Below are 14910 nucleotides of genomic sequence, written 5' to 3' on the forward strand. Positions count from 1 at the left end.
CCTTTTCATATATATAAACATGTTTGGTGGTGTGGTAGCGGTTGTTTTTCAAATAATTTTTCATATTAAAATGCATGTCAATGATTTTTTTTTATTTTTTAAAAGTTATTTTTGACATTAGCACATCAAAACGATCCAAAAAGTACAAATCATATTAAATTTTAGTAAAAAAAAAAAAAAAAGCTTTTAATTTTTTTTAAAAATCGTATTCCCAAACGCTACCATATAGTCGGTTCTCTTCTGTCCATGTGTTCTCTTCATACGTAACAAAACTCAACATATTGCCTGGTTAAGAACTTAAGGAAAAATCAAGTGAGGGTTAACTATAAAAATGTCCCGCACGTTCACACTCACTAACAATAATGTTATCTTTAATTATCCACGGATTGGAGAAATTTATCATTTATGTTATCTAAAAATCTTAATATTGCTCTTCCGTCCATATTTCGTTAAAAAATGGTTTAACATATTCTTTTAAAAGAACATGCTGCACATACCAAAAAAAAAACATTTACTCCGAAAATCATTTAATAAAAACAAAAATTATGTGTAATCATTTTCATTATATATATATATATATATATTTTTTTTTTTTGAAGAGATTATCTTGTCGAGATTAATTTTTTTTCGGTGAAATTTGTTATATGCATTTCATGTATTATATATAATAATTTTTTTTTTAACTATTTCAATGGAAAATGTACGAAATTTAAGGTAACATTAAAATTATCAAACAATGCTGAGAGTGAGATCGATTCAACCAATTGGGAAAGGGAAACATTATAAACACTCTATATAATTTGTAGTTAACCCGAAAATTAACAACACCAAGGCTCAACGCATGTTTATTCGTGGAAAATTTTTTGATTTACTTGGAACTTTCTTAAATTGTGTTTACTAATGAAAATATTTCTTTTTTCAATTGATGTTTTTTATATATGAAATTATTAAACAGATCGAGTTCTTTTTAATTTCCATATTTTTATCATGTTAAATCTTGAAAACATGAAATAAGGATTTTGTTTTTATTTTGAAAAAAGAAATGATGCTAATTTTACACCGGAAAACCCTTTTCAAAATCTTTTTTTTTTTTGAATAATTTCATCCGTTGAATTTGATGGACCCAATCAGTCAATACATGATATTCTTAAGGAAATGTTTTGAAAAATCACAAATTAGATTCAGTAAAGCCGTTTTTCGTGGGACTTTAGGGTTTGTTTCTAATCATCCTCTTCCTAGTTTGATGCTTAGTGACATTTGCGGGGCCGTGTTTGCTCTCAAACGCCCTGGTGCTTGGCTTTTCTGTCTCGTTCATTTCATAAAAAAAAAAAAAGATAATTATTATTAAATAAAAACTTCAAAGATTTTTCGAAGGAAACACCCCTTGATATTTGGAATGTGACCGAGGCTCATGTTGAACACAAACTTTCATTTTGGATCTACCAGTGTGCCAATAGAAGGCTTTTCCAGTTAATGATATATAAGCAAAGACTGTGAGCTGTGAAGTGTTTGCATTACTGTTTTACAATATTATTGGTCAAGGAGCCCCGTTTACTTGCTTCTTTGAGTTGATTAACAAATTAAAAACCTAACTTAATAAATGGGTTAACAATTAATCATGGTTCGATAACATTTTCTGTTTTTAGAAAATCAAAAACTATTTTAAGTGTTATTATGTGTTTTTTTAAGCTTTTTTATTATTATTATTAATGTAATTGTCTGGGTCAGATTGCTCGCATCTCGACTAATCCCATGAATCTTGAAGTTAATAACTATATAAGTTTCTAGCAGTCATCATATTAATAATCACAGGATTTAAACTTGAGACCACATGAGAAACAAACCCTTCAATCCTAAGTTTTTAAAACTAGATTACCTACTAAATGATTAACTATTTATTTATTTTTAACAGAATATGTGGAAAAATATATATTAAATAGTAGATGCAACGATGGTGATGAGGTGATATAGTAGTGGTAATATTAATAACACAATATCTTATAAATAAATAAAACATAAAAAAAAATCACTTTTTTTGTTTTTAAAAATTTGTTTAAATCTTTTAAGATTGTTTATAGGAAAAAAAAAACTTGAAAAAAAGAGAAAAGAAACCGGACTCGTACCAAACAAAAATAATTGGAGGATTTTTTATTGAACCACGCTTAAATTGGTTTTGAGTACATTAATTAGGGAGAAATTACAAACTCGTAGCGGGTTCTATTTTTGGAGCATCAGAGATCGAAGATTGCGGGAAAGTTTTTCAACAAATTGACCGTACAACCATTAACAAAAGTGTTGTTGTCCCCTTTCTAACAGCTTCCCTTAACTAAACCCAATTTTCCTGGGAAAATCTTCCTTTTCTTTCATTCTTTCGATCTGGTGATTCTTGATTCAGCTATAGAACAATTTTTGTTGCCACCTTTTTCCTGAAAATTCCACTACCTATGCAATAATACATTTTACATGGTCTTTATCCATTTTGTCTGGTTTTAGAATAGCTTAACTGGTATGTTATAGATTATCTTTGGTTTTTGCTGATGTTCTTCCGGGTTGAGTTTGTGGGAATTCTTGGGGATTCAGCCAATTTTCTTCGATTTATCAATAACCTGTAATATGTTCAGGGGCTTTGGTTTTTCGGTCTTGGAAGGGGCTATACATTTTCTATTTGTTCCATTTTTATCTGGCAAGTCATATCAATTTGCTTCATCTTGATGTAATTCAAGCTTATGTTCCGATAACTTTCTTCTTGTTTTTCAGTTCTTGCTTGAGCATAATATTAAATCTCAACACCTCATTTGCAGATATTTCGAATTTTAATTAGTTTCAGAATGGAGCAGTTTAGGCAGATTGGAGAGGTACTCGGAAGTTTGAAGGCATTGATGGTGTTTCGCGACAATATACAAATCAATCCACGACAATGCTGTCTGTTGCTTGATGTATTCAGTTTTGCATATGATTCAATAGCTGAAGAGATGAGACAAAACCTGAAATTTGAAGAGAAGAACGTGAAATGGAGAATGCTTGAACAGCCATTGAGAGAGATTTATAGAATATTCAGAGAAGGAGAAGGTTACATCAAGCAGTGCCTGGAAACCAAGGATTGGTGGGCCAAAGCCATTACCCTCTATCAGAACTCGTATTGCGTTGAGTTTTACATCCACAACTTATTATCATGTATCCCTGCTGTCATTGAATCAATCGAAATTGCTGGAGAATTTTCTGGATTAGATCAGGATGAGATACAGAAGAAGAGACTTGTGTACTCGAACAAATATCAGAAGGAATGGAAAGATCCCCGACTTTTCCAGTGGAAGTTTTCAAAGCAGTATCTGATTTCTCAGGAGCTTTGCAATCGGTACAATACAGTTTGGAAAGAAGATAGGTGGGTGCTCCTAAACAAACTCCTGGAAAAGAAGATGTCAGGCTCGACAAAGCAAGAGCGGCAACTCACAGATATTCTATTGAAGAACTTGGAAGGATCGGAGCCAGTAAATGGGAAACTCTTACCATGTTCAATCTTAGTACGGTCCAAGGACTACAGTGTAAGGAGACGCCTTGGGAGTGGGAGTCAGTACAAGGAGATACTATGGCTGGGTGAGAGCCTTGCCCTGAGACACTTTTTCGGAGACATTGAGCCCCTATTTCCTGAGATTTCTTCATTGTTATCCCTTTCCCACCCGAATATATTGCAATTCCTTTGTGGTTTCACTGACGAGGAAAAGAAAGAGTGTTTTCTAGTCATGGAACTAATGACTAGGGACCTCTGCAGCTGCATCAGAGAAACCTGTGGCCCAAGAAAGCGCATTCCATTCTCTCTTCCCATTGCGGTTGATCTTATGCTTCAAATTTCCAGAGGAATGGAATATCTCCACTCGAAGGAAATCTACCATGGTAATTTAAACCCTTCTAACATTCTTGTTAAACCAAGAAACATCACCTCAGAAGGGTACCTGCACGCTAAGGTTTCGGGTTTCGGGCTCTCTTCAATCAAGAACTTCACTCCAAAAAACTCATCAAACCAGAACGGAACCCTCTCATTCATCTGGTATGCTCCAGAAATTTTGGAAGAGAAAGAACAGATAGGGAGTGAGAAGAATTCTAAATACACAGAAAAAGCTGATGTGTACAGTTTTGGAATGGTTTGCTTTCAACTTTTGACTGGGAAAGTTCCATTTGAGGATAGCCATCTTCAAGGAGACAACATGAGCCGAAACATCCTAGCTGGAGAGAGGCCTCTATTTCCATTTTATTCACCAAAATATGTTACCAACTTGACAAAGAGATGTTGGCATACGGACCCAAATCAACGTCCAAGCTTCTCATCCATATGCAGGATCCTTCGCTATGTAAAACGGTTCCTTATTATGAACCCTGATTATAACATAGAACCAGAGCCGCCAATGCCAGTGATAGACTACGGCGACATGGAGACGAAGCTTTTAAGGAAATTCCCTTCTTGGGATACAGCAGAATCATCAATGGTAGCACAAATTCCATTTCAAATGTTTGTTTACAGAGTCGTTGAAAAAGAGAAAGCAAGAACAACTCAGAAAGAAACTTCAGAATCAGGGAGCGATAAAGCCTCATTTAGTGGGGATGAAAATTCTGCCATCCTAGATGATCCATGCCCATCGCCTTCCTGCCCATCCCCTACCGAAAGAAGGTTGTCAATAGCTGAAACTATGCCCAGAAGACCTTCAATATCTAAGAGATTGTCAGATGTGAAAGCCATCAAACAATCAGGTAACTCTAGCTTCTTATAATCAGGTCTTTGCTGATTATCTTATGATATATCACTTAATTGTTTATAGACAAGGGTTAAGTTCTGGTTTACTAGCATCCTGCGGTCTGATCATATAGGAACACCAAAAGGACGTTCAAGACCTCCCCAACTGCAGTGCACGCGTAGTTTAAGGACAGGTTCAGAAAGCCAGCTGATGATGATCAGTCCAAGACCCAGGAGAACATCTTCTGGTCATGCATCGGATTCAGAGATCTCCTAGACAGAACATACCGGATCATTGCTTTGTTGGAAGACGAGGCTTAGTATGGCTTTCAAATAATGATAAAAAAAAACATATCTGCAGATAAAGCTTAAAAGAAGTGTGTCAGCATAAAAACATTGTAACTTGCACTGACTGCCCCCCTCTTCGTAGACAGCTGGGAGGATGTGATGAGCGACTTAATATGATCCACAACCTCGTCTCCTGTCTCAGGAGATTTAACTTAATGTGATGACTTTCCTGCGATTCTAGTGGCACAGCTTATCAGCTGTAATGAGTTAGATTCCAATCTCATTTAGCAGCAGAATCATCAAAAGAAATCCTACTGACGCTCTATTCATTAGTAGTTTACACGAGTTATATCTACGTTGGCATAAATGTTTGTTCTCTGAAAATTGAAAAATAAGCAGAAATAAAGCTGAAAGTTCATTACACTTCCAGTAGTAAATCCATGCAGCAGGGTGGTCTCGTCAAGATAAGATTACAGGTACATGCAAAACTTGATAGGCTGAGTATATTATAAGCATGAAGATGATTAAATTAATCATACTAGACAATAGTCGTATAAAAAACAGTTTGTTTCTTACATATGCGCCTCACTCAATAAAAGACCGCACACTTGGGTGTATAAATTTACAGTTCCCAGAAGCAATCCATAACAATGAACCTTTCTCAAATTTCGAGTTTCAATCATTTAACGTCAGTCCAACAGTCAAATGATTACATGAATATGAACTCCATTAAATTTCTTATTCAAATTAACCTTCAAAATCAACGATTCTTTGAGGACTCGCTTAATCTCTCAGTCGAATAATCTTTTAGTTGGCCTCCGATTTTTGGACGAGGTACAGATCAGAACCCTGGTCTTGTAACAGCTACATACATTTCTTGCTGAATTCGTCAGGAGTTTTGAACCCATTAAACTCCGCCACAGGCTTAGCCATAAACTAGTATGATCCGTGCCATTGTTGATTAATGATTGTTTGCGGAGAATATACGAGACAAAGTCACTTCAGTTGAGAACAGCTCCATTTCCAACTCTTTGACCCATTCGGGTTTCAGCTTCCAACTAATACCCCAAGAAGGCACATGACAGTTTTTGATACTGACATTCAAATAAGAAATGCTCACAAAACAGCAAAGCTCCCTGGATGAAAGTAGAACATGCGCACTTTTTCAGCACCTCACACCATCCGTAACACCTTCATATTTCCACTTGAGTTGGCGGCAACAACCATATTTGATTTCCGTCGCCAACACACACTTGAAACAAATTGTCCACTACCATCAACAATCTCGTTTCCAGAGACAGGATCAACACATCCAAATTTGTGAGAAGTAATTGGCATTGGCAGAGATCTATAATAACAATAAACCTGAGAGAGAAAGACAACCGGGAATGGTTAAGATTTCAGATATCCACTCTTTTCATTATTTTATTTTAGTTCTGTTATATATAGTGGATGGGGTGGGGAATTTATGAAGAGATCAAAATATCGACAGAATTCTGGAAAGCAAAGAAAAACGAGAAAGAGTGCAGGATGACATGTACTTCCCCCACAGTTTTCAAAGGAAAGAACTCTTGGAAATGCTGCAGAACACAGTTTTTCTTATTCAATTATGATTCAATAGATATCTGATGAGTCATGTGCATAATATGTGATGGATAAAATGCAAACACCCAGTCCATTTCACAAATTTCCTTTGTCTTTCTTCTTCTCATAATTCAATACTTTTGAGGAGGGGCATATTCGAGCTTAGGACTTCCTCTTTGAAGGAGAGGTGTAGCTACCAGTTAGGCCATGCCTCATCCAGGAACAAGGAACAAGGAACATCTTATTCCAAGCATGCTCTATTTTTAGTGCAGTAAATTTTTAGTACATAGTATATCTTCTCTGGGAACTCCGCAAAATCAATCAACACTGGAAAGATGGCTCGTGAATTCCATGGGAGGCAAAATCAGGCAAAAAAGAAAAGCTCTGGAGCTATTGAAGGGGGGGTAATATGTGCAGAGACAATATATTTTGATACAAAATTATAGAGCCAAATACCCAAAGAAAAAATATAAATTCATTATTGGAACGTTTTGACCAGGAATTTCTTCATTTATGATCACTAGGAATCAGAATGGAACCAAGCTATTAGCATGCTTCATATGAGCACAGCCAACTAAGCAGGATCAATCAAATGTAGGGAAGGCTATACCAAAGAACAATCCTATGATAAAAAGTATTTTTCAAATTTATGTTTCTGTTTAGATTAAATGGCTTTACCTCGTTGGTTTCTGAACCGCATGCTATGTATCCATCCAGTGCAGACAAACCTACAAAATTCTGAAGCATAATTTTTAACAGTTAGAACTACACAAATCGTAGATGTTCAAACTTATAATACATCAGTACTAGATATTGCAACCTTTTCGTTAGTGTGACCACCAAAGGTCAAACTGCAAGCACTAGAGGACAGGCCAGTAGAGCTAGTTTTGTTGAGATCCCAAAGCTTCAGAGTATTGTCTGTGGATGCAGAAACAAGGGTCTCTGAATCTAAAAATTTCACATAGCTAACAGTTTTTCCATGGCCAGCTAATGTGCACCAAGGGATCTTAGTATGCCGAAGATCATAGCAGTAGACCTTATAGTCAGCAGATCCAAAAACCAATAAATTAGTAGAGGAGGGAGAGAACTGAACACAGCAGACGTTGGCAGGGTTCCCAATGGTACCAATAGAACTTCTCTGCAAAATACTTATAGTCAAATTTTTCTGACAGCTTTACAAACGAACATAATCCAAACTTCAATGCAAGAAGATGAGGTGGTTAGAATCAGGAAAGACTGAACAAATCTGAATGCCTGGATTTGATGCCCCAGTCAGCAAAAAGTCAATTGGATAAGCATACAAGTTATGAAAGAATTATCAAACTAACAATCCAGCCTGTAAGTTTGACCAAGAAAATCTCCCCTGTTGATTCACCAAATTTATAGTTCAGACAGAAAACATTCCTCTAGACACATGCATTGAGACAGAAAACAACTACTACTTTCTACTCCCCCATATGTGAACGTGTGGGGGTGCACATGGAAAGCTATGAGAAAATAGCTATGCAAGCTGGTGCCATGAAATCGATGATACAATAGGGCCAGACATTGAATGATAGAGGAGAAAACATGCCTCATTAATGCTCCATAGTTTCACAGAACAGTCATCACTTCCACTCGCAAACATCATAGGATCAGCCAGAGAGAAGTCTACAGACCAAGCCCTCTTTTGGTGCTCTGTATATTGGGAAAATCTTTGACCAGTGCCTGCATCCCACATCTGAAACCATCCATGCAATTTCACATAATGCCATAAACCATTTATAAAGGGAAAAGATGATGAACATAAAAATACGAACCATGGTAACTTGCATAGCATCCCCAGATGAATACAGTAATTTAAAGGTCAAACAGGTGACAAGACTTTTCATTTTCCATTTACATAAAACCTATATGACAATGATAAATATATCCTTAAATTGACTACCAAACAATTGCAGTTGCAGGGCATAACGGAATGCATGGTTTGAAAACATGCTCCTAATTGTGAAATAATGCTGTAATATATCTCCAACACTTCAGACATGAACTAGCATTATTCTTCTGAAGATGAGGATAACTAGAGCAAAATTATCAAACCAACTCCAAAAACAAATCAAAATTCAAGCCTTCCAACCCAAAATGGTAAATAAATTCAAGCTACTGATTTCACATAGACAATAATCCACAAGGAAAGTATGATATTCATTATTAACAGCGCGATGCGTAGTTGTCAAAACATGATAAGATATCATGAAAGATGCAAGAGAAAATTGAATGCTCAACTGGTAAATACTTTTCAAAGACTACAGACCTGAACCACACCATCATAGTCAGTTGAAGCCAAATAGTTCTTGATGTAATTGTTCCAGCAGACAGAACTGATCTTAGATTTGTTTGACATCTCAACCGTGGGATAATGGATATCTATGGAGTCATTTAAAAGTGCACCAAACTCAAAAACCTTGATTTTCTTTGATATGCCAGCAGCAGCAATATAATCCTCATCACGATCAAAGCTCAAAGTACAAACTACATTTGTGGAGCTCATAAAATCTCCATTTTTGAGTGATCCACACACCTCAAACCTGCTATAACTAGCAAACTTGCAGAGACCTTCAAAAAAGGCTCCAAGGGGATCATCTGATCTCTGATTCGTGTTTGAGTCCTCTCTGTTATACTGAACTGCAGGCAAACTATCTCGGTTCTTGAGCAAGTCTTTATTGGAGGGAGGGGCAGAAGAAGTATGGCGGATTTGAGATCTCATGGAGAAGTAGGCATTCTTGATTTGGTTAATATTTCTGCTCAACCTTGCCTCATTCTTCTTTGATACTGAAAACGAACTAGAAATAGCAACTGAACCAGGATACAGGTCCTGTTCTCTTGAATCGAGACATCTCTCTTGTGTCTCAGAAACATTTTTGGGTGTTCTCAATAAATGCCTTTTCTCAACCTCTTTGATATCTTCTTCTAAGCATTCAATATCTACAAGCAACTCTGCCTCATGTTTCTGCTTTTGTTCTTTCAATAAGCTTAGAAAATGAAGCAACAGCCCCGTTTCAGTATCATCATTGTCAGGAGCTGTTGATACATTGTTCCCGGAAGATAGTTCCCCAGATCGACATAGTAATTCAGACTGCAGGATTTCCCTGTTGCACACCAAATAGAGGACTTTGAAACGCATCATGTTTAAACATGTTCACATACTAAAACGTACAGAAACTGACCTATCATTATGATGCATCGCAGTTGTTTGACAATCGACATGAAACAGAACGAGCAGTATACTGCTGGCAGCTAGAGTTGTCTAGGTTATTAAACCAAGAATGAGTAAATGGCATCGTAATGGAAGGACATGTTTGTTTGGCAGAAATAACAGAATCCACTTCGGGAAAAAGATAGCAAAAACAAGCCCTTGTTGAAGATTAACCAACCCATCAGGCTCCAAAGGAACAATAAATAAATATTAAAAAGTAACAAATATTGAGCTTTATTCTTCTTCTGAATCATTGAAGTCGGCTATTGAAATAATATTTAATGATTTTTCTTTACTTGTTGATTGTGATCATCACAAAAGATCTCATAACTTAAGCTATACCCACTATATCTTGGGTTACATAGGAATAGGAACATAAAAAGCATAAGAAACACATCAGTTATCAATGTAAACAAGCAGTTAGATACACAGAGCTTAATTGTTATGAGTAGAGCCCCTTGCTCACTTTAGTTGGCATTCAACTGTAATCATAAGAAGCCCAATAATGTATAGAACTACATGCTGACCTCAGAAACTCTATCCAAATGAATGATTATAGCTGAACTAGAATCTAAGCCACCATTGCAGAAACGGCTTAAGTTCACCATATGGATCCCCATAATTAGTTGCCAATGATGCTCGGTAGATGGCATAAAAGTGGCACCACTACAAAAATACTAGAAAGAAGTGGATTGGTTTATGCTAGGACCAGGAAGGCTACTAAAGAAAAGGAATACGAAAATACATCTCCACTTCTCTCAGGCCTGTTCATAATCACCGATGTTCAATGAATCATCTATTGCAACAATAACCACACAGATCCTTGAAATAAAAACACCACTGAGATTGAAGAACATTACAATTTAACAGTTATAATAGAAGGCAGTAGATAAATCAAATACTGACATGGTTATATACCTAGCTGTTGGACGAGACAAAGGTTCAGGATGAAGAAGCCAAAGACAAAAGCCAGCTTCCCTTGGATTTTCTGAAAGAAAACTTGGTGGTAGAATCCGATCGCGCAAATCCAGCATCGCCACAGAATTTTCCTCAAATGACTCAAACCAGCTGAGCAACTGCTAGCAACAGAAAAATTAGATTGAAAGGACAGGCTTTTGGCTCAACTACTAAGCAGGAGTGCTTTTATGTGTGGGAAGTAATTCTTTCCTCATCTATGTAAGAGTATGAAGACAAATATGGCTCAGCAATAATAGATGACAGAATGACTAGTTTCTAAACTGAAATAGTTTAAATAAAAGCTCTAACGCATCACAAAAAGGATAAAAGTTACTACATATTCAAAAAACTACTTTCCAAGAGCGTTAAGACTATGAATCAGTTTTGGTTGAGCTATTATTTTCAGACATGCTAAAAAAATCATAAATTTGATTTAGTGTGCTAAGCAGCAAGACACATAATGAATTTCAATAACAGCATGCGAGGTTAAAATCCAGATCTTGTCACCTCAAAAAGCAGGACCCCTAGGTTATAGATATTTGATGAAAAGGTGTTAGGTCCTCCATTCAGCAGTTCTGGACTTCTATACCATTTTTCTTCCGATTGTAAAGTTAAAGAAAAAGACAGTTGCCTTGTTTCCATACATGAACTTTGGTAATTAGAATGTTTCTGAGACTGAAGTTCCACAAATCTAGAGTCTTGTGCACCAGTTTCATGACTATTATTTCCATCCATTGGCTTTGTCCCAAACCCAGAACTAGAGCTATACCGAGACTGCTGTTGAAGTGATTTTGTTTCTTCACCCAGTCTTTGCTTCTTTGGAACTAAACTACAATAGGAACCCGCAACTTGCTCCAGTGGCCTTTTCTTAACAAAAGCACAGGGTATAGGAACCCCTTGTTCTGTCTTGGTAGAAGAACCAGTGTAAATGACCCGATTTGATGGCAATAAATTAAAACAGGATGGACGCAAGTCTTGAAAGGCAACTCCTTGAGAGTGTGCTAAATCCACCAACTCCACAGTTTGCTTAAATATCAGCAGGCTTTCAACTTTATCTCTTCTACAATGCCCAGGTTTCAGCCACTCTCTCAAACTGATCCCTTCATATAAGGATTCAGGACAAGACCTATCAACCCTATTCTTATCGTTATTGGAACTTGATCTCACTAGTGCATCAGAAGCAACTTTCCTTGCATAATCCAGTTTTCCATCAATATGGCCAGCATCTGCACCCCCACATTCAGGGAGAGCTTCTTGGTTTCTGCAGAGAACGCCCTTTCCTTTCAAGACTTTCTTCAGCGGAGGCTGAGAAAAGCCAGGCATGGATGAGGTCTTCAAGGAAGCATCCCCATTGGGCAGTATAATGCTTGATACAACCCTCTTGTCACTAGCCATCGAATGTGGAGAAATTGCTTTGCTGTCATGACCAATTTGCTTCGTCAACAAAGGTTTCAAGCCACTCCACAGATCAGAACGCATTTTCATCAACTGCTTTCCAGCTCTTGATAGCAGTTTTTCCTTGTCTTCGTGCACATAATCACCATGTGAAGCCTTATTTCTTGATGCATTTACTAATTGATATATATTTTGCCATCTGTGTTGCCTGTTACTGTCTAGGCTTCGACCTAAAGCTTGATGTGAAGTCCGATAGTTTCCCACTGTCAATTCTTCAACCACATGCCCACTATCCTTCACAGAGCAAAGGATACTGCAAGGGGGTTCAGCTTCCGCCAAAGGTATTGCACTTCTGCTTAAGTCCTTTTCCTCCATTCTGCTTGTATCCATATAATCAGTGGTGGAGCTCTCCGCCCAATCACTCCTCATGGATGCACACATTATTGGTGATCCCAAAGCATTGCGAGGTTCTAGCGTCGAGGGATCATAGCCTTTTGCTTGAAGGTCTGCATTCCCGTGTACATCATTTGCAACCAGCTCCTCTGCAACTGGGTCCATACTGTGAAAAAACAAGTTTCATTAAACAAAGCATGTACAATTTTGCTGCATAGACACCGTATGTTAATATTACAAAATCACACAAAGATGATGGACGCGTACTTGATTTTGTTTTTCATGGAAAAATAACAGTGTGATAGGAATCTCAAAAAACAATCGAATCATTCAAACAAATCAAACATGAAGTGATCACAGCTCAATCCTAAACTCCAAATTCATCACTTGGTCACATGCAGACTTTAAAAGTGAAATTAGGTCATCAATTGTGCGCACAAAAAGAGTAGTACCCTGCAATTCAATTCACAAACAGAAGCAAAAAAAAAAAGAGTACTACTCAAGAACACCAAACTAGAACTTAAAATAAAAAACCTATAATCTTCACAATTAAGTAACATCATGCTTAGACACATTATCTTACACCACGAACACTTCCAATTCTGCATAAGCAGAATAAAATACTCTAATAAGAAGTTTTGGATTTTAAAAAAAAATTAAAAATAAGAAGAAGAAGAAAGAAACATTCCAGAATTTTTCTCTGCAACATCAAAATTAAAACTGTTAGCCTTAAAGCAACCAAATTCCAGCAAGCAATAAATAAAAAAAAAATCCGAATTACCACCGAAAGAGGCAAAAGATTTCGGTCTTAAAAAAATGCCAACACTGGAGAATTGTGGAGAGGTGGACTTACCTGATATGAAACGTAAATATCTTCCAATACAAGAATATGAGGGAATTTCACCGTTTTTTCTACGTCATAGTGAGATTCTAAATAACAATTGCCAGAAATAGAACAGCCATAATTAAATTCTCATTAATTAAAGTTTATAAGAAAAGAAAGAAAAGGAAAAAAAAAATATATATATATATATATGTATGTATGTATTTATTTTTGGAAAATAACATATGAAAACATTAATCAATTAAGATCATGTGAATAGCATTGTACAGTGAATAAATATTAGATATTTTTTTCGAAGATTCTCTCTCGTTTCAAATTCTCTGGCCAATATTTTTTTGAACTTTTTTATTAGTATTTATAATAATAATATAGTACAGTATACACAGACAAGTGGATTTCTATATGGAGTCTGGTTTGTTTAGATTGTCGCGAAGTTAAGTTCCCAGCCAATTAGCCCTTTTATTATATGTTACTCAGATATTGTTAATATTTTTTTATTCACTCGTTTGGATTTCTTTTTATGTTTTTAGTAAACGCTCTGATGTTACGGATTATTTACTCAACATGCCATTCCAATGTGATTATTGGGACAAGTGAGAGAGAGTGTTTCTTGTAATTTCTGTAAGAGAGAGTGGCATTAGCTATGCATACGCGATTTTCCGTGCTTTAACGTGAGGTAGTTAGACACGTCTACAGGATTGGAAGAGAACGAGTGGCATGTAATTTTGCGAGGCCTACATGTCGTGGGCCCTACTTAGCGGCTCGCACGTGCCACCAGGTTCCCATGGCGGACACAAAACGTGGGCTTTCACGACGCCACGCTTCTGATCGATCAATGATCGGACCTTAACAGAGCACTTAGGTCTTGTTCTGGACTCAACTCATGAATGCTGTCGGCTGTAGTAAATTGCAAACGGCTCAGCCCATTTGTGGTTCAAGACCAGGCTTCAAAGAGCTATTTGGGTTCTCCCTGTTAATAAAATCCATTCTTTCTAAGCCGCCTTTATCTAAAAAGACATTGCTGAAACATTCCTCTTATGTGCAGGCATGGCTGAAGAATTTGAGGAGAAAGGTATAAGGAGCAATGAGAGTGAACAATGAAAGAAACATCCTCCTGAGTTCTTCACGCTATACGATTGTTACAGTTCTCCTGGTATTGCTGTCAAGCGTTACTTCAATAGCCGTCAACTTATCATAAATCAATAATATGCCGGATTCTTATCCTAGCAGGTGTAGGCGACATGCATACGTACGCGCACATGTTTTTTTAACAGGAAAGACATCTGCTTAAGACATGATCACGAGCTGTTAGGCACCTGGCTTAACAAAATCAGCACAATTATGATTTTGCACAACGATTGCACATCCAAATTCAATGTGAACCGGGTAATTTTTTAAAATCATAATGTATCTAATATTCCGCAAAACATCATCAATCCTATTGATATGATTATATGGTCCGCAACAAAACGAAATTAGAAAAATAAA

The 14910-nt window shown here is 36.7% G+C and overlaps 2 protein-coding genes across 3 annotated transcripts; one reads left to right on the forward strand and one right to left on the reverse strand.

Moving 5' to 3' along the window:
• Positions 1-2828: 2828 nt before the first annotated feature.
• On the forward strand, positions 2829-5307 carry LOC118041548 (uncharacterized). The gene is made up of 2 exons (XM_035048946.1): positions 2829-4743; positions 4861-5307. The coding sequence occupies exons 1-2, from the start codon at positions 2829-2831 to the stop codon at positions 5001-5003; spliced, it is 2058 nt and encodes a 685-aa protein (XP_034904837.1). The 3' UTR covers positions 5004-5307.
• A 213-nt stretch (positions 5308-5520) lies between these two features.
• Positions 5521-13745, reverse strand: LOC118041547 (protein SUPPRESSOR OF PHYA-105 1). Of its 2 annotated transcripts, none has more exons than XM_035048944.2 (8): positions 13432-13745; positions 11298-12744; positions 10752-10909; positions 8892-9726; positions 8172-8318; positions 7419-7736; positions 7277-7336; positions 5521-6379 (listed from the first exon to the last, which is right to left on the reverse strand). In XM_035048944.2, the coding sequence occupies exons 2-8, from the start codon at positions 12741-12743 to the stop codon at positions 6188-6190; spliced, it is 3156 nt and encodes a 1051-aa protein (XP_034904835.1). In that variant the 5' UTR covers position 12744; positions 13432-13745; the 3' UTR covers positions 5521-6187. The 2 variants fall into 2 exon arrangements, with proteins under 2 accessions (XP_034904835.1, XP_034904836.1); XM_035048945.2 differs by lacking the exon at positions 13432-13745 and adding an exon at positions 13360-13426.
• Positions 13746-14910: the final 1165 nt, after the last annotated feature.

This window comes from Populus alba, chromosome 14 (genome assembly GCF_005239225.2).
Source record: "Populus alba chromosome 14, ASM523922v2, whole genome shotgun sequence".
Lineage (NCBI taxonomy): Eukaryota > Viridiplantae > Streptophyta > Magnoliopsida > Malpighiales > Salicaceae > Populus > Populus alba.

Bases quoted from the DNA above. Each gene is read 5' to 3' on its own strand.
- LOC118041547 (XM_035048944.2), bottom strand. From the start codon at position 12,743: ATGGACCCAGTTGCAGAGGAGCTGGTTGCAAATGATGTACACGGGAAT. The intron at 9,727-10,751 runs GTATATAACCAT...GGTGTGCAACAG, and splicing joins TTGTCTCGTCCAACAGCTAG to GGAAATCCTGCAGTCTGAAT. The intron at 7,737-8,171 runs GCATGTTTTCTC...AGTATTTTGCAG, and splicing joins AACTATGGAGCATTAATGAG to AGAAGTTCTATTGGTACCAT.
- LOC118041548 (XM_035048946.1), top strand. From the start codon at position 2,829: ATGGAGCAGTTTAGGCAGATTGGAGAGGTACTCGGAAGTTTGAAGGCA. The intron at 4,744-4,860 runs GTAACTCTAGCT...CTGATCATATAG, and splicing joins GAAAGCCATCAAACAATCAG to GAACACCAAAAGGACGTTCA.